The sequence below is a fragment of the Chelonia mydas genome, chromosome 1, assembly GCF_015237465.2.
Source record: "Chelonia mydas isolate rCheMyd1 chromosome 1, rCheMyd1.pri.v2, whole genome shotgun sequence".
NCBI classification, from domain to species: domain Eukaryota; kingdom Metazoa; phylum Chordata; order Testudines; family Cheloniidae; genus Chelonia; species Chelonia mydas.
In genome coordinates this window covers 227,815,180-227,842,894 of record NC_057849.1, presented here as the reverse complement: position 1 = coordinate 227,842,894, position 27,715 = coordinate 227,815,180, and the positions used below count along the sequence as shown (strand labels likewise).

The 27,715-nt window shown below is 42.2% G+C and overlaps 1 protein-coding gene across 1 annotated transcript; it reads right to left on the bottom strand.

Moving 5' to 3' along the window:
* Positions 1–1,214: 1,214 nt before the first annotated feature.
* LOC102947464 (NADH-cytochrome b5 reductase 3) lies at positions 1,215–27,715 on the bottom strand. Its single transcript, XM_037915138.2, has 9 exons — positions 27,391–27,715; positions 18,316–18,447; positions 13,275–13,347; positions 12,463–12,569; positions 9,233–9,362; positions 7,605–7,688; positions 7,422–7,507; positions 4,477–4,576; positions 1,215–3,041 (listed from the first exon to the last, which is right to left on the bottom strand). Exons 1-9 carry the CDS (start codon positions 27,409–27,411, stop codon positions 2,869–2,871), a joined length of 906 nt encoding a protein of 301 aa, XP_037771066.1. The 5' UTR covers positions 27,412–27,715; the 3' UTR covers positions 1,215–2,868.

The window sequence follows — 27,715 nt, the reverse complement described above, 5'->3', positions numbered from 1 at the left end:
ACTTTCACGATTGCATTTACTAGTATTCTTTAATTGCATAGGGAGCTGTACAGGTTTTTAATTTTTTTTCACTCTGTAAAGAACCCTTCTTAATGTTACTCATTGGTGGCTGATGCTACAAGTTAACCTAATCTACTCTTAAACATACAGTGAGTCAGAGGTGAGGAATCTGGACTAGTATATAGTTTTATGGCATCCACATAGTTCCCTAAAGCACTCTCACAGGGTTAAGTCAGAAGGGAAAAGGAAGTGCTTTTGTGTTTAGCTGTAATACACTAGTGAGCAGAGGTAGGAAATGGACTTAAAGGAGCTCTGAGTAGACCTACACCAGACACAGAAAAGTGCTGTCTAGCTGTAGCAGCAGCAGCATTTTAGACAACATAGTAGACAGGGAAAAAACCCCACATGAAGCATTGGGGCAGTATGTGTGGGATTGTGGTGATGAGAGGTAATCTATTCTGGACACCATGGAGAGGGCAAGTGCTCCACATCAATGTTTCCTACTGGAACATGGAGCTTTCTGCAGGCATGGAGTGTGCTAGAGGTGGGACCCTTCCTCCCACCCCAGCTTAGACAGTCACCTTGAAAAAACAGGAGACAATTTCTTCACCACTTGTAAGCAGAACCGTGTCCCGAGAGGTGCTCTAGGTGTGTCTGCATTTCTGCACTGCTCATAGGAGAACTACTGTAGCACTGTCCATTGGGCCCACACATGCTAACCTCTCCTCAGTTCCTTCTCTACAGCAGAGTCATAGCAAGAACCCAGAAGTAGAGGGGAGGAGGGCAAGTAGTAAAGCATGCCTAGGGGACATTTTAAAGAACCGCTGTTACTGCACAAGGTGAGTCACTACTTTACTTTTCCAACAGATCTCAGCTTAAGTATGGGGAAAATACTATACCATCACACCATGACACATTTAAGGCAGGTAGGGAAAATACGTAAGCATTAGCAGATTCTCTTTCCAAAAAAAGAAATGGGCCTCTGCCACCAAAGGTGATGTACTAAAATCCTAATGGCAGGAAATACAATAGGGTTTTGAGTACAGACTGAATTTATTCTTCCCTGAATCTAGCTAAGGAAGCAGATTTTTTAAAATCTGCTTGTTTTTTAATTAGTCCTTTTCCTACCCATGGTAGGATTTTATTAAGAGGTAGCAAGTTCTTTATCTGTATACCTGCACAAGTGGCTTTGCAAAGTTAACACTTACATGAAATGACAATCAGCAAAATATTTTATTTCTTGCACAAACATTTTGAAAAAGCCAGTAAGTGAATATGCATGATAATACAAAACAGCTTGTAATTAACCAGCTATAGAGTTGATCGAAAAAAATCTTTGGGTGTCTTTGTCCCCTAGAGATACAAGCAACACCAATGCTTCACTTTAAACTTGAACATATTGCCTGCTACAAAGACCGATTTAAATTAGTAGCAGGAACACCTCAGTTGTACTCAGAGGATGCAGTACTGTTCTACCGAAGCCCAAGTTTCAGACTGTAAGAAGCACACATTGATAAGATCTCCCAGAATACATTTAACCTCATTTAGTAGCCTTGCTGCAAAAGGAACCTAGAGTGAATAATAGTATCTTTTCCACCTGTTAAGTGCAAAATACCAGGCTCTACATAGGCACAAGAGAAGGTCCTGCAAATTACTATAACCTCATAGTAATATGTATCTTTGTATCAACATTACTTACTCTTTCAGCCAACAGTTTTAGCAACTAGAACAAGATTTTATAGTTTGACAGCTTACAGGTAGGACTGCTGCTGGGAAGTAGAAAATTCTGTATGGAAACATCCACAGATGAGGTACAAACTGTTTAAGACCAAACTACAATCAGTCCAGCACTTTTGGATTTGGCTAGACAGATGAAGTTGCTGTCAAACAAGTTCAATTCTACACATCCTTTTTGGACAAAATTCTCAATGGAGTTTTGCTTGAGCACTGCATGCAGGGTAGATGACCCCCCTCCCCTTAGTAATTTATCACAGAGACTAAATTGAGTAGTTTTTGCTAATGGGATTTTAGTACACCTAGAGATCTGCAAGTGAAATCCTAGCAGGAACAGTTCTGAAAAGTCATCAAATCTACAGTTTTCTACAGAGGGAACACACCCCACTAGTCTAGCACCTTCAGCTCTTTAAAAATAACTGCTTCAACATTCAAAAGCCCCTGCCTTCAAGAATTAATCTCAGGTCCTTGGGAGGGGAATGGCTAGTAAAGGTGATCAGCTGGAAAAGATCTGCTTTAAGCAAGGTCAGTCCAAAATACAACTGGAAATTATGTTCCTGGTATGTGTATTTATGTTGAAGTGACATCTTACACCATAACCAGTAAACCACAAGATTTCAACTAAAGGCCATCCTGAACCTTTGCCAGGTGACTGTAAGAGGCAGCCATTGTTGACATGCCTGCTGTAAAAGCTTTGTGAGTAGTAAGTTCAATAAAGGTGTACTTCCTATACATGGCCATAGTTCATACCAAGTATAATATCCAATATACACAGTGTTGGGAAGTAACTAGTTACCACTGTGATTACAGTGTAAGCTATGTAACAGTCCTCTTCATTCCCCTGAAAATTGACACTAAATTGTAGTCAATAATCAGTCTTTCTGAAGAATGTGCTAAGGAAAGCACAGCCAAGCATCATATATCACTACGCACCTGCAACCTGTTAAATTATTTGTTTTTAGTGTTGTGCCAAATTTTGAACTGCATTAAGAAATCTAAGTGATTATAATCTAAAATGTAGCTTCCCAGCATTGTACACCAGCCACCTGTGTGTACTTTGTGTTGTTCCCTGTTAACTAGATGCTTTTCCTTACATCAGCTTCCTTTCCGCGCTACAGCACAGCTAAATCTTCTTTAGTAGGAGAATCTCATGTCCTTGGTGTATCCCAGTTTTTCCAGGTTGGGTAAGCAAGCATACTGGATCATTGGAGGAGGGCCACACATGAGGATCAGAACGTCATCTTGAGGAGGGGGCATGTGTTCTCTGAGCATGTCTTCACTCACAAATCCCTGGCTATAATCCCAATCTGAATTGAGAGGGCAGAGGGGAAAAAGGTATTTTATTAACAGGCTTTATAACAACATGCACCCTTATTTATTATGGGCCAACCAAGAACAGAGCTCCACTGTGCAGCCGATCAGCTGACACCCCTTGCTACAGAGCGGGAGAGGTAAAAGCGGAGCTGCAGTGCGCTCTCTGCTCCAGAGACCTTGGGGAAGGCGGTGGAATCAGGGCATATCCCCTCCAGCCCCCTGCCATGAGCCACCCAGGGCAGGGGGCTGGGAGCACCCCCCATCACCCCAGCCCTGACCCCTGCACCCACCACGACCCCAGCCTGACTCCAGTACCACCCACACATCCCCACTCCCACCCTGAGCACCAAACAGGAGCTCCTGCACACACCCCCACATTCCCATTTGCACCCCTCACACCAAATGGGAGCTGCCCAGGTAAGCGCTCCACACCCAGATGTCCTGGCCAGACCCTGCACCCCAACCCCCAGCCTGCTCCTTCACCCCCAGCCCTGTTCTCAGCACACTCCCACCCTCATCTCAGTGCAGAGAGAGGAAGAGAATGCCAGAGAGAAGGTAGGTACCTACTCTATATGGACAGGGCCAGGACTCCAGACCAGCAGCGGGCTGAGCCGACCCAGCAGCAGGCTGAGCTGCTCAGCCCACTGCCAGTCTGGAGTCCCGGCCACTGGCCCCGCTCAGCCCACTGCCAACCTTGGTGAACGGAACCCTAGGCCAGCAGTGTAAGATCAGCATTTTAAATGAAGCTTCTTAAACATTTTGAAAACCTTGTTTACAAAATGACAATAGTTTAGTTATGTAATATATAGACTGAGCGAGACCTTCTAAAAAAAACGTTAAAATGTATTATTGGCACACGAAACCTTAAAGTGAATAAATGAAGACTCAGCACACCACTTCTAAAAGGTTGCCAACCCCTGGTTTAGTACCACATGACCTTCCTTCTTAATTCATTGTTTAAGAAAATAAAATAGGTATTTAGGGTGTTATCCCTTTTATAGATTCAGGGTTCCCCAACTTGCTGCTGGCACTGAACACACAAAACTGCTGACTCCAAAAAGGGGACTGAGATTGCCTCTGTTCTCCCATATTAGCCAACACATTTAATCCTTAATTCTTGTGTCAATAATGCTCTTTTTCTTTCTTCAGAATATATTGAAACTGGAATCAGGAGAGCATGTGGGGGACTTGTTCAGCTTTGCCTCTCTGAGTTCACGTTTGCTACCAAAGTCAAAGATGAGGACTACGCACTAGCATTCTCCTGACCAGTTTCATAGCTTCGGAGGCACTAGCTACCAACCTTTTCCTCCTGTCAGCTCTGAAGGCATCTAGTTGCCTTAACAGGGGATGAAAAAGTTAGAGGATTCTAGAATTGTAATCAGCACCAGTAATCTGGTGCATTGACAGGAGTGGCAAGCTAGGTCTTACTCTCAGGTGCTCTGTCCAACGTGTACCAAAGCTTAAAGCGGTCCGGATGCTGAACCTGAACTTCCTCCAGTTCTGATCGTAACAGGATATCTTTCTCAGTCTGCAGGGAAAGGAAAGGAAAGGAGTTATACTTTCAATAGAGTCCTTCATCCAGTCTCTTAACTGTAACAGATTAAGCCTCACAGAACTCCTGTGCAGTAGCTATTATCTGAATATTAGAGAGAGTTTGAGACATGTATAAGTGAACTCAATAAGATAGTGACAGAGTCAGAAACAGACCCCAAATTTCCCAGCTTCCTGATCTTCGATGACCACGCCTTGCCTCATGGAAAGGGATAAAAATATATTTAGATTTTTTTTTTAATAAAACAAAACCACCCCACCACCACATGGTTATTAGATGCAGCTTTCATAAAACTTGGGAAATTAAATATTACTGCACAATATCACTATAGTATAAATAATGCTAGGAGACTCAGAGTAGTTTTTCCATCTCCTTTTCAGCCTCACATTATGAAGTGGTGCTAGTCCCTTCATATTCTTCCCAGCCACAAAGCAATTTGGCACCAATGAAAGCAATATATTTGGGACTATGGAGGGAGTTTATCAGCACCTGTTGCTGAGAAGGCACCTATTTCTGGATCTAACGTGAAACTGCATCTGTTACAAGAAAGCTATTTCTGGATCTGACTAAATCAAAGCAGGCATGTGAACTGGACAATAGAAGACATTTTCAATGATCTAGAAGGGAGCTAACAGCATGCTGTGAGATTAGCAGTAAGTATTAAATATAAATGTGTAGAGCACCCATGAGGACATAGAATCTCATTTTATTTCCTGCCCATATTTGTAAACACTGTAGACCCTCTTGTATTATTTCCACCTGGGATAATACAAGATATATACACAATCCTAAACACAGATTAATTGGGAGGGAGAAATCTGGAAAGCAGCAAAAAATAAGGACATTTTATGGGTGACAGCAGACAGGAGCTAGAAGTTTGCAACTTGGTGTTACATTACAATGTGATTTTTGGTTGTGCAAACTCCATGTCTCAGAACAGGGAGACAGCAGGCCCTCTGTACAAAGTTTTGTTAAGACTGTACCTGGAATACACCAACAGGCTGGAGAGAGTTCAAAGAAGAGCAACAAAAGTGATTAAAGGTGTGAAGGGCTAAGTGTGAAGGGAACCCAGTTATGGAAGCACTTAGTGTATGAACTATCCTTAGAATGAGACATTTTATACTTTAATTGGCTAAATAATGACCAGGAAACGACATTTTTTTAAGTGTGTAAAAACCAAGAATGGAGAGGCATTTGGAGTGGTAAAATATTGAGATGAAACGCAAGAGGAAAAATTTAGGCTTAACATCAGGAAACACTTCCAAACAGTAAGGTGCATTAGTCTATGGAACACGCTTCCAAGGGAAATGGGACATCACTTGGCACATTCAAGTCTGGGCTAGACATAATTCTGATAAAAGTAAAATAAGGTCAATCCTATATTGGCAGAGAAGAACTAGATGACCCAACAGGTCTTTTCCATCACCAACTTCTACTACTATCATTTCTACGATTAAAATAGCTTCAGTGGACACAAGATAAAAGTTAAAGCACTGAGGATAATCAGTAGCATCATACACTGTCAACCCACACATCTGCTTTCATTTGGGTTAGTGTAACTTGATACAACGCACTTAGATACTTGTGCCCAGATTTTCAGAAGTGCTCAGCACCTACCAAGTCCTTCTGAAAACAACAGGAGTTGAGCCCTTTAAAAAAAAATCTGGTTACTTTATTTAGGTGCCTATAATATGACCTTTTGAGAATCTTGCCCTTCATACATTTTGGTATGCGTGGCAGAATGTTATCTGGGTAAGAGTGGCTCGTGTGGTTTAAGAGACAAGTTGTTCAGGACCAATGGAGGGTGTTTGCTACACCATTTAATTAGGGGTATTTGATTACTAGAACCAAATGGGACTAAGACTTCCTGTCAACTTACATCCATACCCCTCAGATGGTAGACAGAGATTTGTATCCAAATTAAGCCATCATGTAGCAGCCATAAGCATCTTTTAAATGCCTAATGCTTAGCACAGCTAGATCATGAAATTCGTAAACAAGAATTTCCTGTTTTAAAATTGAGAATATCATTTACCAGTTCTATGACAATCATATTAAGATTCACTGTATCGACCCTTCATTGGAGTTTTGTAAAGAAAGAGACGGCATGTAGTGGCATAACACAATGCAACCTTCCAGAGAAGTTGAAATCTGAAAACGGGGCCTGAGTAGACTATGACCCCCAACAGATCAGAAAATATCTTTTTGTGGTGTTGGTTCTACAACCAGTAAGCTGCTATTTCTAATTGCATGGCACTCTCTCCCCCATTTTGCAGTTCTCACCTGTTGGGGACAATTAAGTTTAGGTCACATGCTGCAACTGTGCTCAGAAATAGTCAGATTCATACTTCCCTACGCAAACCTGGTTCCATGCCTTGGCGGTGGGGGGCATTAATCTTAAAGGAGAGCAAATGATGATGCTGCTAGATGGGGCAGCTTTAAAATTCTGACAAGGGCTTCTCCCCCCGCAAAAAACAAAAACATGCTGGCACTTCCAGGAAACATTCAGAAGAAAGAATCCCTGTCTCAAAACACTCACAGTCTGGATAAGGAACATAACAAGAGGACATAGGAAAAAACAGAGGGGTAGATGTCAGGGCAAAAGTTACCAGGCATTAATGTAGAGAACCGTGTGCTCATTGCAATGGCCTCACATGTGCCTGTTTTTATAGTTTGTTCATTTTTAGCTTAGGGTTTTATGATACTGAATTGTATCTATATTCTGTGCTGTCTCAGCAGAGGATTGCATATACCTGGGTTTTGTTTTTTTAAACTTAAGGACAATTTTAATGTCTTGCCACAACAAGAAAAGAAGAGTTACCTGATTAGCAAACAGCAGCTGACAAATGGTGGGATCATCTTTGTCCTTCATGATGGCGCGAATGAGCTGCAGCATAGGAGTTATGCCTGAAAAAGAACTGCAATTAAAACTGGCCACCAGCAATACATCTAATAGCCTTGCAGAAACAAGGTGCACAAAGAATGAAACTTCATTCTTGCATACCAGTTCCACCTGCAATCATCCCAACATATTTCACCGTTTTAAGAACAGGTTCAGATTTCTTCTCAGCGCGAATAGCAAACGTGCCTGGAAAAAAGGAGGAAAGGACAAATATTAGGGAGTACTCGCAAACACTAATTTGAACAGAGGACTGGTATCACAAATCCTGAGTTCTAATTCTGATTTATAGTGACTGCCCAGGGTCTGAGACAATCACCTCTCCACTCATTTTCCCATCTGTAAAATGGCAATGTGTCACCTTTTCCTCATAAGGCTATCGTGAGGACAAAGATATATTTTAAAAGTGCTAACTATTTTAAAAGACGTTGAAAATGAACGCTGCTAGTGTATTATAATTAGACAGGATTTTTGACTCGTTTCTCAACATCAAGCTATTATGATTTGCATTTCAGTAATGTCTAGTGGCCCTGAACAAGGAGCAGGAGTCAGGTCTGACAAGGACCATCCTCCACCCCCAACAAGATCAACCTGCCCTCAAGAGCTCACAATCCATTCTCTGTATGTAACAACTATTTCCAGGAGACATCTCAATTGGGTGAGAAGGAAACTTGGCTAAAATTAAGTATCTAAACACTATAATACAAATCCAGTCCATCAGCAATTATTACACAAAGACCACGCCAGTGGGTGGTGTTGAATAAGGTCATGACCAGATTTTAAAAGAGCCCACTCATAGGTCTCTATGGGCTTCTCTTCACTGTGTTGTGGTGTTTTTGCTTTTTTTTAAACCTGGAGTTAATTGATTCCCAATTAACTTGAGGTACTTTCTAATGGCTAGTGTGGACACACCACACAGATTTGACAGAGGCTACAAACATTTCTGCTTTATCCTAGGAATCAGCCCCAGCTTGGGATAAAGCCCATTTCTTAATCATGACATGGCCTGGCCAAAATAACCAAGTTTAACCATTGTTAACTGTCATGCAGATGGGATCCTAACACAGCTACTGGCTCTTTTGCTAGGAATTGAGAGTAGGATTCTGTCAAGCCTGGTCTACACACAGTTTTTATATCAGTATAACCATGTCAGTTAGGTGTGCTTTCTTTGCAAATATAGTACAATCCTTGCTATGGGCACAATTACAGTATGTAAAAGTTGCTTTATCCTGGTGTAGCATATACCAGGCTTACACAAGAAACTTCTGCCAGTATAGCAATGCTGGTTAGGGGTGTGATTTTGGGGCAACATTTCTATGCCAGCAAAAGCCTTAGTGAAACACTGTCATAGTGCCATAAATGTACTTTTGCTGCTATAGTTTATTTCACTTAGGGAACATATATACAGTTCTACCAGCAAAAGCACTCTTGGGAATAGAGCTGTGTCTGTACTACCAGCAAACCTTTGTAATGTAGAGAAGACCTTATTCCCCGTCCTATATAAGTACGTTTACAACAACAGTATAGCTGCAGGCACTTTAGAGCAGTGTACTTCTCTAAGTAAGCCAATACAGTTAAAGTGGTTCAACTTGTGTGTAGGAAAGGCCAGAACCTCTTTGGATGCGGAGGAGGGGGAGTCAGCGATCACTACTCCTACATTACAGTGCATCACAATTATATAAGATTTTCGGTGCTTGTTATTCTGGACACAATATTTCCAAAATCAGTCTTGCCTCTTCCCTTGTAGACAAGTAATCCACTGGGACCTCTGAAGTCAATGGTATCCCCTAATTTCAGGCTGTCTAAATTCTGAGACATCTTTCCTCCATCAGGGAACTTTGGATGGACCCCTTTAAAATAAATCTGTTAAAAATAAAGATTAAAAGGAACTGTTTAATTAAAAGAGCTCAAACCAAAGACAAGATTTTGCCTTAATTTTCTGTAATACACAAATTCATATGCCCAAACTCAAGCAATGAGACATGGTTCTCAGACATGCTAAAACAGAGATCTGAGCATCCAAAACAGGGACAGTTCTATTTTAAAGCCAGTTGAAGAGGTGAAAATTATCCTAGGGCAGCTTTGTTATACAGGGATAGCCTCAAGACTTGTTAACCTTGGGCCCAATTCTGAGATACCAAGAGCCTGCCTTCACTTGGAAGCTGCAATGAGAGTAGTGGGTGTTAAGTACTTCAAGATCAGACCCCTTACCAGTAAAGCTATGGGCTTGTCTACATAAGAAAGATATATCTGTATTTACAAGTATAAGGTAAGGTGTGAATTTAAACAAATATAGTTGTACTGGTGTCATTCCCCTCCCCCGCCACACACATTCCTGTATAAGAGGACCAGTTAGCAATTATCTTTAAGAACTCACTGAGGCGAGGGGAGGTCCCAGAGAACTGAAGGGCAAATGTATTACCTATTTAAAATAAGGGGAACAAAGAGGACCCGAGAAATTATAGACTATTTGGGGATTGGTCCTGCTTTGAGCAGGGGGTTGGACTAGATGACCTCCTGAGGTCCCTTCCAACCCTGAGATTCTATGATTCTATGACTAGTCAGCCTAACTTCAATACCTGTCAAGATACTGAAACAAATTATTAAAGAATAAATTTGTAAGCACCCAAATGATAGTGTTATAAGAAAAAGTCAATATGGATTAGTCAACAACAAATCAAGCCATGCCAAGTCATCTTTGGCAAGGTTACTGGCCCAGTGGATAGGAGGGAAGCTGTAGCTCTTGTTTTTACTAAGGCTTTTGACACAGTCCCAGATGACATTCTCATAAGCAAACTAGGGAAATGTGGTCCAGATGAAATTAATAAGGTGGGTGCATAAATAGTTTGAAGTTCAGAGTAGTTATCAATGGTTCACTGTCAAATTGGGAGGGAGTATCTAGTGGGGTCCCACAGGTGTCCGTCCTAGATCTGGTACTAGTCAATATTTTCATTAATTACTTGGATTATGGAGTGGAGAGTATGCTTATAAACTCTGCAAATGACCCCAAGCTGGGAGGAGTTGCAAACATTTTGGAGGACAGGATTAGAATTCAAAATGATCTTCACAAATTGGAGAATTGGTCTGAAATCAACAAGATGAAATTAAATAAAGACAAGTGCAAAGTACTTCACTTATATAAAGGAATAAATCAAATGCACAACTTCAAAATGGGGAATAACTGACTGACTAGCTGGTAGTGCTGCTGAAAAGGATCTGGGGTTTATAGTGGATCATAAATTGAATGAGTCAACAATGTAATACAGTTATGGAAAAGGCTAATATTATGGGCTATAGTAACAGGGGTATTAGATGGAAGACATGGAAGTAATTGTCCCACTCTACTTAACACTGGTGAGGCCTCAGCTGGAATATTGCATCCAATTCTGTGTGCCACACTTTAGGAAAGATGTAGACAAACTGGAAAGAGTCCAAAGGATTCCAGAGCAACAAAAATGATAAAAGATTTAGAAAACCTAACCTATGAGGAAAGGTTAGAAAAAACTGGGCATATTTAAACTTGAGAAAAGATGACGGAGGAAGGACCTGATAACAGTCTTGAAATATATTAAGGGCTGTTATAAAGAGGACTATGATCAACTGTTCTCCATGTCCAGTGAAGGTAGGACAAGAAGTAACGGGCTTCATCTGAAGCAAGGGAGATGTAGATAAACTATTAGGGAAAACACTTAACTATAAGGATAGTTAAGCTGTGGGATAGGGTTCCAAGGGAGGTTGTGGAATTCCCATCATTGGAGGTTTTTAAGAACAGGTTGAACAAACATCTGTCAAGGACAGTCTAGATCAGTGGTTCTCAACCAGGGGTACACATACTCCTGGGGGTATGCAGAGGTCTTCCAGGGGGTACATCAACTCATCTAGGTATTTGCCTAGTTTTACAACAGGCTACATAAAAAGTACGAGCAAAGTCAGTACAAACTAAAATGTCAGACAATGACTTGTTTATACTCCTCTATATACACTATACACTGAAATGTAAGTACAATATTTGTATTCCAGTTGATTTATTTTATAATTATATGGTAAAAAAATGAGAAAGTCAGCAATTTTTCAGTAATAAAAATACAAAAGTGTCACAGCACACTATGTTTGATTTTGTAAGTAAGTAGTTTTTAAGTGATGTGAAACTTGGGGGTATGTAAGACAAATCAGACTCCTGAAAGGGGTACAGCAGTCTGGAAAGGTTGAGAGCTACTGGTCTAGATTTCCTTGGTCCTGTCTCAACACAAGGGGCTGGACTTGACTTCTTGAGACCCCTTCCAGCCTTACATTTCTATGATTCACTTTATAAAGCGTGTCACCGTGTGAGAATGAAACACATAATAGGAAACAAAACTCTGAAGAGAACCAGCAAAGTAATGTAGTAATTTAATACTAAATTCTATCAGCTTTAGAAATATTTGCTGAATACCTCAACGTGGCTATTGAGAGGGGAAATTCAGAACATTAGATGATCCAAACTTACCATCTCGCCAAACAGAGCACCCACAATGTTATGGATCAGTGACATCTATGCCTACCAGTTCCCACATTTAATAATGCTCCTGCGTACATCATGCTGACCACATCACCCATGGAACAAGCACACAGGAGTTCAGGCAAGGTTGGTTGCTTCTTAAAAAATATTGGAGAGTTTTGTGAACTTCTACAAATTTGATTCCCTTTGGTACAGAAATGTTGGAAATCTGCACTCTCTGTGTACCTATATCTTCAAACCCCTGTCTCATCATGTATAGACGAAAAAAAAAATCACAGGACACTATATGGATTAAATCTATATTGATTTGCATGCTAAGGTACCACTGAGTGGAAGCCATCAAGCCATAGTAGAGTTAGACATCATGGAATCACACAAAAGTATTTTTACAACACCATGCTCTTTACTGTAACCTTTAACGGCTTATAAATAGGCAAGTATTGTATGGCACAATGATATCCTTACCTTGATAACAAGATCCACATAGCCTTTGTCGTCATCGCTGGAGACTGGTGTGTAGGGTCTGACAACCAGATTTCCATTAATCCGTGCAGAAAGATAAATATGCTGCCCTACAGCAGCAGGAGGGAAGAATAGATTTATTTTTGAGGGGCTATTCTGAGCCAATTCTCTTTCACTGTAGCTGACAATGACTTGGTGGAAAAGCCAAATTGGGTCTTAAGGTTCTCTTTACCCCTTTGGTCCAGAAGCAACAATTTTTCCCTTGCTCGCCTGTATTTCCATACTACCTTGCTAGATTTCTTCCTCCAGTCTGCATAAAATCCAGCTGAATGGGCACAGTCTTCAGCTACCCCAGCCTTAGAGAGCAGTTCTCCAACCCGGAGCTCAACCATGTTTGTTATTTACTGTAGCAGCCATAAGCATAAGTTTAGATATTATATATTACACACATACACAGACGTAAAAAAGGATGTTCAAGGATGACTCGCACATTCGAGTGTTATTAGCACCTCATTAACACACGTCACTTACACATAACTGAACATAAAGCATACTATAAAGGTGTCCTAGGAACTCCATATTTAAGGCTGCATTTTGATGTGCATTTAGAGCATGAGTTTTTTTTATTTCATTTTACTTTGCAACTGGAATGAATCAGATGACGTCACAGGAGAGGATACAATAACATCAATAGCATTTAAAATGTTTTTTCAAGTAGTTCTTGTAGCCCATACTGCCTCATAGGTCTGTGATAGGTATAATTAACAAAGCTTTCATTCATGATGCTAAAACCAGGCTGCCAATATAAAACATACCAACAGGGAGACCTAGAATGTGCTCTCGAGTTGGAAGGGCAAAGCGAAATCTTCTCGTGTCATGGCTAATTTCCTGAAATGGGAAAAAAACAAAACCATCACACACACTGTTGGAAATACTTTGTATTTTGTTAGCCATTTTTGTTTTGTTTTTAACAGATACATCAGGCTGTTTCTAAAACTTAGTTTCACCCTAATCCACAGATATGTAACTGAAACTGTTTCAGCACTCTGTATATGCTATAAAATAGGAAATCAATTTAGCACTGTTTCACTGCTGTATCAAAAGTATACTTTCCACTCAAATTCCTTGAAAGCCTCTCTCTTTTCAAGAAATAAGAAAAAACATTGATATTTCGGTTTGTGAGGTCAAGAAACAACAAATACCTAATACAAATGCAAAAAAAGGGGGGGGGGGGGAGAAACTACAGGAAAAATATTTCAGATTTAACAAAGATCAATAAAAACTACTTATTTGCAATTTAGTATAGGCAATAACTTTATAATGCGCTGCGCTTGTACAGAACACCATCCAAAGATCTCAATGAGGATCTAATCAGTTCTTCATTTATAGTTTAAATTTAGATAAAAGACAAAAAGGAGGCAGTTCAATGGCAGAAGTTTCAGAAACAGTTCTCCAACAAAAGACTTATTTTTGGCTATGTTGTAAATCAGATGAATTAGTTATTCTAATTTAGTTTCGGAGCAGAATACTGGAAATGACACTGGTGGGTATAAGAGGGGATTAACAACTATCAAGTTGGTCTCCTTTGTTACATTAGTGACTTTAACATGTTTAAAGTTTCCTTAATTATAATGGGAAAGAACACACACTGCAGATTAGAGCCCTGCTATAAAACTTGGGACCTTATTAATGATTTCAAAATTATTTATCCCCAAATAAATCAAAGCGATTTATTTCTCAAAGGTTATGATCATAACTCTTTAAACAGTATAAGTCATGATCATTGGACCAAAGTGACACTTCAGTTTAGATAAAAATATTAAGTGATATGTAATCTATTTGGATGGGGAGAATGAACAAGCACCAATGAGACATTGTTTCATTTTCCCCTTTCCATTCCACCTTGTATGCTTTTGGTTTCATTACAGCATACTTAGGGTCTGAACTCTAGTGCTATTGATTACTTTGCAGTCCTTAGATTGGGGAGGGCAAACTACAGCCCACCAACTGTTTTAAGCTGGCGCTCGAGCTCCTGCTGGGGAGCGGGGTCTGGGGCTTGCCACGCTCCAGCCAGGGACCAGGATTGGGGGCTGCTCCACGCAGCTCCCAGAAGTGGCAGCATGGCCCCCCTCCGGCTCCTATGCGTTCCAATGGCCCCCTCCAGCACTCCAATGGGAGCTTCAGGGGCGGTGCCTGCGGACGGGGCACCATGCAGAGCAGCCTGGCTGCACCTCCACATAAGAGCCGGAGAAGGGACATGCTGCCGTTTCTGGGAGACACTTGAGGTAACACCGCCTGCAGCCTGCACCCCTGAGCCATGCCCCAAGCCCCTCCCCTAGCCCTGCTCCCCCTCCTGCCCTCGATCCCAGCCCAGAGCACCCTCCCGCACCTCAAACCCCTCATCCCCAGCCCCACCCCAGAGCCATCACCCCACTCTCCCACCCAGAGCCCTCTCGCGCACCCTGAATGCCTCATTTCTGGCCCCACCCTGGAGCCCACACCCCAACCCCAATTTTGTGAGCATTCATGGCCCGCCATACAATTTCTATTTCCAGATGTGGCCCTCGGGCCAAAAGTTTGCCCACCTTTGCCTCAGATAAATACTTAGCACTTCTGCAGAGTTTTCATATGTAATGCTTTACAGAGGTGGGTAGGCATCATTTCCCCCCATTTATAGATGAGGAAATTGAATCACAGAGCTGTTAAGCGACTTGCCCATGGCACACAGCAAGACAGTGAGAGCAGAAAAGAGAACCCAGGTCTCTCAGTCCAAAGCCTCATCCATTGTACCATATTGCATCTTCTTATAAAAAGATCCCTATAAAATGTAATAGAACATCCCTTATATACAATGGTTAAATATCCATAGAAGTGATATCTATTAAATTAGATATGATTGTAGAATAGTTGCTACAAATAGGTTTTGTTCCTATTAAACTCTATTGGACTTTTCCCTAAAGGTTCACTTCAAATCAACTGGACTCCCGCTTTTACTATGGATTTTAGAATCAGACTCTTAGGCTATGTCTACACTTCAGACCTTTCAGCAGTACAACAATACCACCGCAGCTACAATGCTGTAAGGTCTCTCGTGTAGCTGTTCTACTCCGACAGGACAGAGCTCTCCTGTCAGCATAATTAAACCACTCCCAACCAGCAGCGGTAGCTGTGTCTGTGGGAGACCATCTCCTGCCAACGTAGTGCTGTCCACACCAGCACTTTTGTTGGTGAAATTCATGTCAGACGGGTGTTTTTTCACACCTGACTGACAAAAGTGCTAGTGTAGACATAGCCTATAGGCTCGTCTACACAAACACTTAGTTCATGGCAAGCTGGGGTGTAAATCTACCTCGCACTAGCCTGCCACACATTAAGTGTCCATGTGGACCCTGCTGCCACACACTAGAAGTTCTGTAATACTCTACGAAGTGAGACCATATCTACACTATGGGTGCTACAGTGGCAGAGATATGGTGCCGCAGCTATGCTATTGTAGTATAGACACTTCCTACAGCGATGTAAGGGGTTGCTAGGCTGACAAGTGTTCTTCTGTCCATGGAGCTGAATCCACACTGAGGGTTAGGGCGGCATGACTACAGCACTCAAGGATGTGAATTTTTCACATCCCTGAGTGTCAAAGCTATGTCAACCCAACTTAAGCATAGGACAGGCCTGAGTCCCAGGGAAGTGACATAACCAAGGATAGAAAAAGTTACTGACAGTTGTTGCTCAAGTAGGAAAGCCCTACTAGTTCCATTCAGTGTGAGATGCATTCTGCCTGTGCCAAAGGATTACGGTTTATTTAGGTGTTAAATAGGTGTAAAATTAAGATCTGATTGTTCATTAGAAGGGATTCCAAACAGGAATCTAGAAAGAATGAAATGCAGTGAACGTAATTTCTGTTATAGTAAAATGCCTTTTCTCTCTATCACCTCGTCACTTAACTAGAATGTCACATCAACCACAAAGGTGTCCAAATATGATGATTTTACTACATCATAAGATAGGATTCTAAAGAGAAACCGAATGGTTTACAGAGGTCTAAATGCACAATTCTGTTTGCCAAGACCTCATCTACACTACAAAACCGACCCATAATAAGTACGACTGATGGCAACAGTTGTTAAGCCAGGGTATAACAATGGTTAGGTGAAACAGTGCTAAACACAGTTGGTCCTTGTTTAACAAATGGACCATGTTGAGCACGCTCTCTTCTGCATCTGTTAGCAACAACTGTTGCTAACATTACTATTTGGTAGTTTTCAAAAGGCCCTCATTCACAAAAAAGTGAATGCAATGTGAACAAATGCAATGAAGTTTGTGGGCAGTTTGAAACAATGGCTCTCTGGTGGCATGAACTGGTATTATTCACTTCAAAGGGGTGATAACAGTGAAACCTAGTAACAATTCAGGTTGTAACACTGTTAGTGATTTCACTAACTGATGTAAGCATGCTATAAAGGAGAGGAATTCCTGTATTAACAACAGCTGCACAATCTAGTGTGAGAAGCAATGCATTCTGGCATCGGGGTGGGCAGAATCTGGGTTGAGCTTCAGAGTACTACCACTCCCCTTACCCAGTTCAGCCTTTGGGAAGGAAGGGGAAGAATGACCGCAGAAAACACACATGTGTATGGAGTCCACTTAAGAAAGTAGTTCTCTCCCATCAGAAGATATCCTGTAACCAATAAAATTTGTTTTCAAATAAGGGTAGGTTTATACATCAAAAGCTGCAGGATCACAGCTGCACCAGTGCAGCTGTGTCGCTCTAACTGTTTACTTAAGATACTACTACACTGATGGGAGAGCTTCTCCCATTGGCATAGTTAATCCATGTCCACAAGAGGCAGTAGCAGCTCTCCTGTCGACATAGGGCTGTCTACACCAGGGGTTAGGTCAGTATAAATGCGTCTCTCAGGGGTGTGGATTCTTCACAGCCCTGAGCAATGTAGTTATACAGATGTATGTTTGTAGTGCAGGCCTGACCTATGCTCCATATTCAAACTGAAAATCAATTGTGCAACACACTTCTGTATCTTGGAGACTTTTTCAAATAGTGACCGATATTTTTAACCTTAAAACCCTAACAAGTTCTCATCCAATTCAATTTAACCGGTCTTAAAATACTCAGCAGTGCACACAAGAAGTTACATTATTCCCCATACCCACACACAAGTGGACTTTGCAACACTGAAGTGTAAATGACGAAGGTCACCGTTCATTTTAGCAAGAAACATGTTTTCATTAAGCTAGTATTTTTTCCAAAGCGGCTATAGATTTCCAAACATGTTTCCTGTTTATGTGAGAAGTCTTTTTTGACCTCCCATCCACACAGATATAAACTGCATTACAATACGTGTGACTAGAACTGATCTTAAAATGAGTCTCTCTTCTCCCCTCTTCCCAAACCCATGGAAAATCCGAATGAAAATGAAAAAAGGTTTGCACAGGAAAGACAATCAAATCCTGCAGATTTTAGGGATTTAGGGTGACGTGTTCCACAGGATAATCCGGAAGAGACAGTCTTTCCCATTGGCCAGGCATGGAGACAACACTAACAAAACAGTAGGAATTCAGAGTCTCGGTTTTAAAAAAATCAGAGGTTGTCAAGTTTACATTGTGTCATAAGCGCTGGATAAACTAGGTAAAAAGCATTTGCTCTCTGTTTTGTTTCAATATAAACGTTTACATGGCTTAACCAGAAACAGAACTCCGCAGCCTTCGAACTTTTACAATTCTCAACAGGGCACAATATTGCTGCAACATTACTCAAGTTGTAGAATGCTATGGGCATTATAGATCTATAGGGAAGTGCTGTCAGCGTGCTCAGTCCTGTACAAGCGTGCACGCACTTACCTCTTTGTCAATCAGCCTCAATGGGTATTTCACTTCAGGGTCCTCCAGGGTAATTGCAGGAGGGGGTTTCCTGAAGAGTCTCATGATCAAGCTGTAGAGTAGCCATAATGGGTATGTCACAATCCCTCCAAGCTGCAACAATGCATAAAGACAGAATATTAACATCACTGTTTGTTTTAGTGAAGTGATACCATGATGATAATGTCATGTCAGAAACAACCCATGAGACATATCCTCAGTTTTTGCATGCTTATATTAGGAGCATACAGAAAACAGTCCATTCAAAGATACCTCACTGCAGTAAGTGTAAACACTGGTTTACCATACAAATAATGTGGTAGTTTAGATACACATTTAGTTTGCCTTAGTCTTTCTAGACTCCTAGCACTCAGCTATCACAGCATGGAACAGATTATAGACATGTTGGTAGATTTATTCTGCCTCTTGTTTTCATATGTCCAGTTAGTCATTTAGAACAAACCTTCTCCCTTTGCAGAGGGTCCATGCAAGGGTGGCACAGGCATAAGAATGGCCATACTGGGTCAGACCAAAGGTCCATCCAGCCCAGTATCCTGTCTGCCAACGGTGGCCAATGCCAGGTGCCCCAGAGGGAGTGAACCTAACAGGTAATGATCAAGTGATCTCTCTCCTGCCATCCATCTCCACCCTCTAACAAACAGAGGCTGAGGACACCATTCCTTACCCATCCTGGCTAATAGCCATTAGTGGACTTAAATTTATGGAGGTTCTCTAGTTCTCTTTTAAACCCTGTTATAGTCCTAGCCTTCACAACCTCCTCAGGCAAGGAGTTCCACAGGTTGACTGTGCGCTGTGTGAAGAACTTCCTTTTATTTGTTTTAAACCTGCTGCCCATTAATTTCATTTGGTGACCCCTAGTTCTTATATTATGGGAACAAGTAAATAACTTTTCCTTATTCATTTTCTCCACACCACTCATGATTTTATATACCTCTATCATATCCCCCCTTAGTCTCCTCTTTTCCAAGCTGAAAAGTCCTAGTCTCTTTAATCTCTCCTCATATGGGACCCGTTCCAAACCCCTAATCATTTTAGTTGCCCTTCTCTGAAGCTTTTCTAATGCCAGTATATCTTTTTTGAGATGAGGAGACCACATCTGTATGCAGTATTCAAGATGTGGGCATACCATGGATTTATACAAGGGCAAGAAGATATTCTCCGTCTTATTCTCTATCCATTTTTTAAATGATTTCTAACATCCTGTTTGCTTTTTTGACTGCCGCTGCATACTGCGTGGATGTCTTCAGAGAACTAGCCACAACTCTAAGATCTCTTTCCTGATTAGTTGTAGCTAAATTAGCCCCCATCATATTGTATGTATAGTTGGGGTTATTTTTTCCAATGTGCATTACTTTACATTTATCCACACTAAATTTCATTTGCCATTTTGTTGCCCAATCACTTAGTTTTGTGAGATCTTTTCGAAGTTCTTCACAGTCCGCTTTGGTCTTAACTACCTTGAGCAGTTTAGTATCATCTGCAAACTTTGCCACCTCACTGTTTACCCCTTTCTCCAGATCATTTATGAATAAGTTGAATAGGATTGGTCCTAGGACTGACCCTTGGGGAACACCAGTAGTTACCCCTCTCCATTCTGAAAATTTACCATTTATTCCTACCCTTTGTTCCCTGTCTTTTAACCAGTTCTCAATCCATGAAAGGATCTTCCTCTTATCCCATGACAACTTAATTTACTTACAAGCCTTTGGTGAGGGACCTTGTCAAAGGCTTTCTGGAAAGCCAAGTACACTTTGTCCACTGAATCCCCCTTGTCTACATGTTTCTTGACCCCTTCAAAGAACTCTAATAGATTAGTAAGACATGATTTCCCCTTACAGAAACCATGTTGACTTTTGCCCAACAATTTATGTTCTTCTATGTGTTTGACAATTTTATTCTTTACTATTGTTTCAATTCATTTGCCCGGTACTGACATTAGACTTACCGGTCTGTAATTGCCAGGATCACCTCTAGAGCCCTTTTTAAATATTGGCATTACATTAGCTATCTTCCAGTCATTGGGTACAGAAGCTGATTTAAAGGACAGGTTACAAATCACAGTTAATAGTTCCACAATTTCACATTCGAGATCTTTCAGAACTCTTGGGTGAATGCCATCTGGTCCCGGTGACTTGTTACTGTTAAGTTTCTCAATTAATTCCAAAGCCTCCTCTAATGACACTTCAATCTGTGACAATTCCTCAGATTTGTCACCTACAAAGGACGGCTCAGGTTTGGGAATCTCCCTAACATCCTTAGCCGTGAAGACTGAAGCAAAGAATTCATTTAGTTTCTCCACAATGACTCATAGGAGCCCTCTGTGCAGGAACAGATTTTAAGCATAGGACCATATTATATCATTCTCTACATGGTCTACTCCCACACAGCAGATGGGGTTGTGACGGGAACCCCTGGGGTGCCACTTGGAACTGGGGTACCACTGAGCTCTGACCCACCAGCCTGGGCTCCCTCTCACACTGTGCTGCTGTGACAAGTTGCAAAGCCCTCCAAACTTGCACTTTCACCAGCATTCACGAAGGTAGGGACACACCCAGCTGCAGTTACATGCAGGCTCTCTAACCATCAGCCTCCCAGCCTAGGACCCCAGAGCAGTACCATCTTGCCCTGGTCAAATCTGGCCAGTATATGGGTTTAACACCCAGTCCGCCTCTCCCTCAATGTGAAGGAGGACCATGCACGCTTGTAGTAACCAAGCTGAGATTTTCTCCAGACACCTTAGTCAAATGCACCCTGGTTTGGATTAGAACATAAAATAAATTTATTAACTACAAAAGGCAGATTTTTAGTGATTATAAGGGATAGCAAACAAATCAAAGCAGATGACCTAGCAAATCAACAAAACATGCAAACTAAACTTAATCAATGACATAGGTTGGATATGAATAGCAAATCCTCACCCTAAATGAAGAGACAAACAGGCTGCAGATTCTTAAGGGGCAAGCTGCACTAGCTTACAGTTTGGAATCCCCAGGTGTTTCATTCACAGGCTAAAAATCCCTTTAGCCTGGGTACGGTGCCCCCCCCCGCCGTTCAGTCTTTGTTCCTCAGGTGTTTCCAGAAGTCTCTTTGGGGCGGGGAGTCAGTGAAGAACCACAATGATGTCACACCCCTGCCTTAAATAGATTTTGAATATGGCAGGAACTCTTTGTTTCAAAGCTTGGTTCCCACACCAGTCAGTGGAAAAACACTGATATTCCAAGATGGAGTCCAGGCCCTGCTGACCTGGTCACATGTCCTTGTAGTGTTACAGCAGCCATGAGTCAGAGGCTGTTCCTCAGGAAGGCTCCCTGCCTGCAGAGTTGCCAAGTCTCACAAGATAAGGGAGATATGCTTCCTCTAAGGCCTTCCCGAATGGGCCCTTCCCAGCCAGTCATCCAGACTGAGAGCCTTTTGCCTAGTAGGCATTCCCCAGGTGTAAACACATTTGTAATACAAATATATAGTCAATATTCCTCACTTCAGATACAAAAATGATACATGCATACAAATAGGATAATCATATTCAGTAAACCATAACCTTTCCAATGACATCTCACAGGACTTATCTTGTATAAAATACATTATGATTATGTCATAGTCATATCCTAATATCACTGTGAAGAATATGGGATGTAGTGTCACAGGAGTAACTGGGGTTCTCCTTGCAGAATTTTCTAGACTTTCTTCCTCTGGGGATGGGGAGTGAAAGATTTTGCCCCTCCACCAGAAGGGGCAAGGAACTCAATTTTCTTTTTTTCAAATGTTACATACTGCACTGGTGCACTACAACTTCCAGAGGGAATTTAAGACATAACTGGGCATTTTTCACTTTCACTAGCTTATAAAACAAAGTAATTTGATTGGCTGTTTTCAAGTCATAGTGCTATAAATGTGATAGCTATTGCACACTATAGCAACTCATGTCAAGAAGCTACTAATATAAACAACCATTTATGGCAGATTCAGATCATTTTTAGTGTGTTACGGAGGCATCTGCTCAAAAAAATTTAAATGAAGCCAGAAGAGCTTAAACCCTCTCTTCCTAGAACTTTGCTGTACTGAATTAATATACAAAAGTCTCAAGTAGGGGTTTTTGTATTTTATCCATTAGCAACACAGGAGCTTTGAAACAGGTCCCCATTCCCCCCCAACTAATCTTGTTTTAACTGCAAATACTGATGTTATGCATGCACACCAGTTTCTAATGGATCTGAACCTAACAAGACTATTTACATTTCCATGTTTCTGCGGCACCATTAAATGTCAACTCTGAGGGCTTGTCTACACTTACAGTTCTGCACCAGTGCAGCTGCACCACTGTAGCACTAAGAGAAGACGCTACCTACGCCAATGAGTGAGCTTCTTCTGTTAGCGTAGGTACTCCACCTCCCCAAAAGTCAGTAACTAGGTTGATGGGAGAAGCCTGCCCATCAACATAATGCTGTCTACACCAGGAGTTCAGTCAATATAACTGTGTTGCTATGGGCTGTAGATTTTCCTCAACCTTGAGCGACAGTTATTCTGACATAAGGTTACAGTGTAGACCAGGGCTAAGACGACTGTTCGTTAATTGTTGATGCAGCAATAGCAAAAAACTATATCACACAAAAGGTTACTTTTTATGTTCAATTTCTTGGTGACAGAGATGGACAGAATACTGAACAGAAATTCCAGATTACAGAAGATTTTTTGAGGCCGACCAAATTTTAGGCCTAACATAATGTAGTGTCCTTTAAAGATGCAGTTATCAATTAGCAAACGAGCAGCTACAGCTAATTAAATGTGCACAGGATTGCGAATCAGGAGCCGAGGCTCTATTCTCAGCTCTGTCACTGACATGTTGAGTGACCTCGGGCAAGTCACTTCATCTCTTTGTAAGTCAGTTTCTCCATCTGTAAAACGGAGCTAAATCCACCCCAACTTTGTGAACTACTTTCAGTCCACATATGCAAGTACTGTAAGTGCAAGTACTGTAAGTATTATTGTAACTTATTACATCATTATATCACATTTACATCTTCTTCTGAAGCACATGACAGCCATCACTCTTAGAGGCAGGGTGCTGCACTCCGTATCTGTCACAGTATAGCAATTTCTACCATTAGTTTTGATCCACACGACTAATACACTGTCTGCTTCATAAATGCAGAATGAAAGGCACTTTGTTATTTATGGTCAGTTAGTGCAAGAGCCTCTCGGGATTCTGCTTCAAAGGAAAAGTACAGTAGGGCAGTTCAGATACATTCTGATCCAGCAGCTAAAGACTTATTGTCAGCTGATGGGAAAAACATGGACTGGTTGCTTTCCAAAATAATTCATCACTCTTGCTAAGAAAACAGGCCTGAAATATACTAGCAGGACAAACAATGTTCTGTACACTCCTAATATAGGGCATCAATCAAGACATAAATCAAGATAGCTCCCTTGAAGTCAAAGGAGCTAGACCAACTTACAGCAGTTGAGCGATTGCGAGAAGGCAAGTTCTCTCTCCAAACATTGCTCTGGCAAGTCCTGCTCTCTAACGAGGCACATCCTAGCTACCAAAGATAAAACCTCCTGTTCTGAAATAATTTATTATTGCAATTGAACAAGCGTAATATTTTATGAAAAGTTCTACTTTTAACAATGGCATTTTACTACAGGACCAGGATCCTCGGCTCCTGCACTGGGGCGTGGTCAGTAGCATACAATGAAATACTTTCAAATGTATTGCCTTTAGAGCAGTGGTGGGCAACGTGCCGTCCACCAGTGTAGCTGATTGCGGGCCGGGAGACATTTTGCTGACATTGACCGTCCACAGGCATGGCTCCCCACAGCTCCCATTGGCCGGGAACAGCGAACCGCAGCCACTGGGAGTTGCGGGGGGCTGTGCCTGCGGATGGTCAACATCAGCAAAATGTCTCACAGCCTGCAATCAGTTTACCCTAATGGGCCGCAGGTTGCCCACCACTGCTTTAGAGAGTGCATGTTATTGCCAGGAGTTACTGGGCTGCTAGGTTTGTCTGGAGAGAGGGCAACAACTGAGAGCAGCGCATCAGGCATATTCTGAGGAGATAATTTGTGGCAAAATACTCAGTCATTGAATTGTAATAAAGTAAGAGCAACGAAAAACCTTTCTAGGAGAGTGTCTTACACCATCCAGGATGCTCAGCTGTTATCTCCCCATCCCAGCCTAGACCCACCTTTTAAGAAAGTTTAATTAGCATAGAGGGGTTGTTTGTGGTTTTGGAGGGGACATGTACATTTTGTCACTGTGCCTTTATCATGTACCCATCTTCCCTCTCTGCCTTTGTGGTCTAGAAGCAACAGTATCTGAAGTTCTATAGTTTATAGCTGCCTCCAGTCTATTCCTACAGGTCACCCTCAAACACCCACCGTGAGAAATATTTAAGCAGGTGCACTGGAGAAAGGGGGTGGAAATGAGAGGTTAGACAGCTGCTGGAAAAGGGTAATGATGCATGCTAATGACCGTTAACACTTTTCCACACAGACCCATCTCTTAACAAGCCACATAACTGTGCAAAGGTCTGATAGTTCATGGTATCATTTTTTAAATCAGATCGTGGCAAGGAAAAGGAAATCTGATAAATAAGCAATATAAATGAATAAGAACTTACTTTAATTATTCCATATAAAGAGTCTTCATTTTAGCATGTATATTGAGGCCTTTGTGCATTATGTACACAAGCAGAATATCACAAGTTAATCTCCTTTCCCTTTTTCCACCTCTTCTAAGTAGTCAGTATACAAGTATTCAATATCTCTGGAATCCATCTGAAATTACCATATTTCTAAACAAATACATATTACATTGTCAAGTCAATAAAACATATGAACTTAAGTTTAGACAAGATGGTAAGATGACACAGATACAGACATCCTTAATGTGCTTGCTTTCAGATTTCATAAAGCATTCTGATACAGCAGATATGAGCCAGAGTATAAATGCCATCAGAACTTCTTTCCTCCATATCTAGGCACCTGTACTCAGGCTAAAATTAAGATCCCATTTATGTTCAAGCAGGCCTTCACGAATAGAAGAGGGAGGATGTTCTACTGTACATCAAGAGATTATGAGCCAGATTTTCAGTTGATGCATATGAGCACAGTTCCACTGACAATTTATCTCAGCTGAGAACCTAACCCATAAACAAGTGCTGCTTAAACTGTCCTATACGGGGAATCTCAATGAAATGAGCGTTTGGAACCAGGAAGAACTCAATAAAAGACAATCATAACACAGATACTATTAAACTGCATTTTGCCCAGGTTAAAAAGTTGTGGGAAAGTCATGCAACTGCTGACAGTTGATAGTATTTAAACGCCCACTTTTGCCTAACATTGGTCTGTCAAAAACCTTTCAACAGAAAAATACTTTTAAGAAATAAACTTAAACTACTTTAGTTTTCTCCCAGATAGTTTTAAAGTAGAGAATTTATTTAGAAATAAAGTTGACTGTACATTCTTAGATTTAAAGGACAACTCATTCACTCACAGAATGGTTCAAAGAGTTTGTGCCTCCTCTTCTATGGGACCTTTACTTACTATTCTGAATTACACTTAAATCAGCAAGGATGCAAGCCCTTATCAATGAGTAGTATATTTAATATCGATCTTTTTTTTAACCACCACCACTCCCATCAGAATGGGAAATACAGCATTAAACTAATAATATCCTCACAGTGCTAGTGCTATATTCTACTTATAGTTGAACAAGAACTTTTGTTTAAACTTTTTAACTGATTTTTAACAAAGGACAGAAGTGTAGTGCTTCAGACATGCACACAACCCCGTGCACTGAAATCCAATGTAATCCAATTTCTTAAGATTCTTCCTTAGGAAGATGGCCGGTCAGCCCTCCCTCCCAAGCCTCCCTCTACCAGTTATTTAGCTGTATAATGACTGCATTATAAAAACATCAATGAATTTTGCACCTTCTGGAGCTACACACCCAGAGTACAAGCACTGCACCTTACAAAGCATGTGAAAACTGAAAGCGAGGACACTAGATCGTAGCTGAAAAGCAACCAGCCAGCCCCGCATCCTAGGCCTTTGCCAATGACCTTCTAAAAGATAGGATGTGGTTGTGATAAGCGCTCTTCTTCAGGCACATTCAATCCGTCAGTTTGCAAGGGAAAAAAGAAACCTGTGCTTCTCAACATTTAAGGTCACTAGCTCTTTCAAGACAGAATGTCTATTGTTATCACACACACCCACTTTTTACTGAAGGGTGATGAGAGCAGTTGCATTGCTTTGTAACATGCTTTACATATTCCGTTTCCTGGATAATGGAAGCTTTAAAATACACTCAGACCCATGAAAAAATTAAATGAAAAAATTAAGTGACACTATGTCATTTAACGCCAGTGTTTATAGATACCCGCAACGTGTTTAAGAGAGGAAACGGGGTGGAGGCGAGTTTAGACGCCATAGGCTGGTGCCCATCCAGAAAACAGGAATCTGGAATGTTTTTCCACTGACTGTCAAACACGATGAGTCACAAACTCCACCGCACAAGCCTTGGAGCAGCTGATGAGGCCCCTAAGAAAGGCTTTACGGGTCCCCTCCTCCCCCGCCTTGGCATTGCTAACGGACCACCGCCAAACCCCTTCGCTTTTGCAGACAGCAAACCAACTGCACCCGCTAATCCTGCGGGCAGCAGCTTCCACTCCCCAACTTATTTGGTTTGCGTGGATGGTCAATAGACCCTGGGTGCGGCACCCCTCTAGATACGGCACCGGAGTGCCCCACACAGACGCGCGCCCGGGGGGGGGGGGGGCAGAGAGGGGGCGCAGGGCACAGAGGGGGCGCAGAGCACAGAGGGGGCGCTTGCACGCAGCAAAGGGCTACACCGTGCAGCTCTGCAAAGGGGAGCGCCAGGGTGGGGCCCTGTTCCCGGCGGAGAAGGGGGGCGGGGGGCAGTCTCAGCAAGAGGCCCAGCTGCCTCGCCTCGCCCCATCGCGGAAGAGCCGCCCTGCCCGCTCCGAAGGGCTCCAGAGCCCCCGCCCCTCCGGGCAGGAGCAAGCGGCCGCTTACCGTGCTGAGCTGCGCCCCCATGTCTGCGCCGGGCTCCCTCTCTCCTGCTGCTGCTGCTGCTGCGCCGGCGCCGGCGCTGAGGACAACCCAGAGGCCGCGAGCCGCCCCGGTGCGCTACAATGTGGCGAGTCGGCGGCGCCTCCAGCGCGCTCCGCCCCGCGCTGTCACCGCCCGCCCCGCCCCTCCCTCGGGCCTGCCTCTCCATTGCTGCAGCCCCCTGCCCATCACGCGGGCTGACAGCTGGCCGGGTTTCCCCGCGCGCGCGCCGCCTGGCTGCGGGAGGGAGCGGCCTGGTTCCCCGCCCTGCGGCCGGCTCTGGGGTGTG

What these genes read in the sequence shown, in the direction of transcription:
- LOC102947464 (XM_037915138.2), bottom strand. Translation starts at nt 27,411, where the DNA reads ATGGGGGCGCAGCTCAGCACG. An exon ending in TGAGGCTGATTGACAAAGAG is followed by an intron (nt 13,348 to 18,315) that starts GTAAGTGCGTGC and finishes TTCCCATTTCAG; the next exon opens with GAAATTAGCCATGACACGAG. An exon ending in CATTCTAGGTCTCCCTGTTG is followed by an intron (nt 12,570 to 13,274) that starts GTATGTTTTATA and finishes CTGCTGCTGTAG; the next exon opens with GGCAGCATATTTATCTTTCT.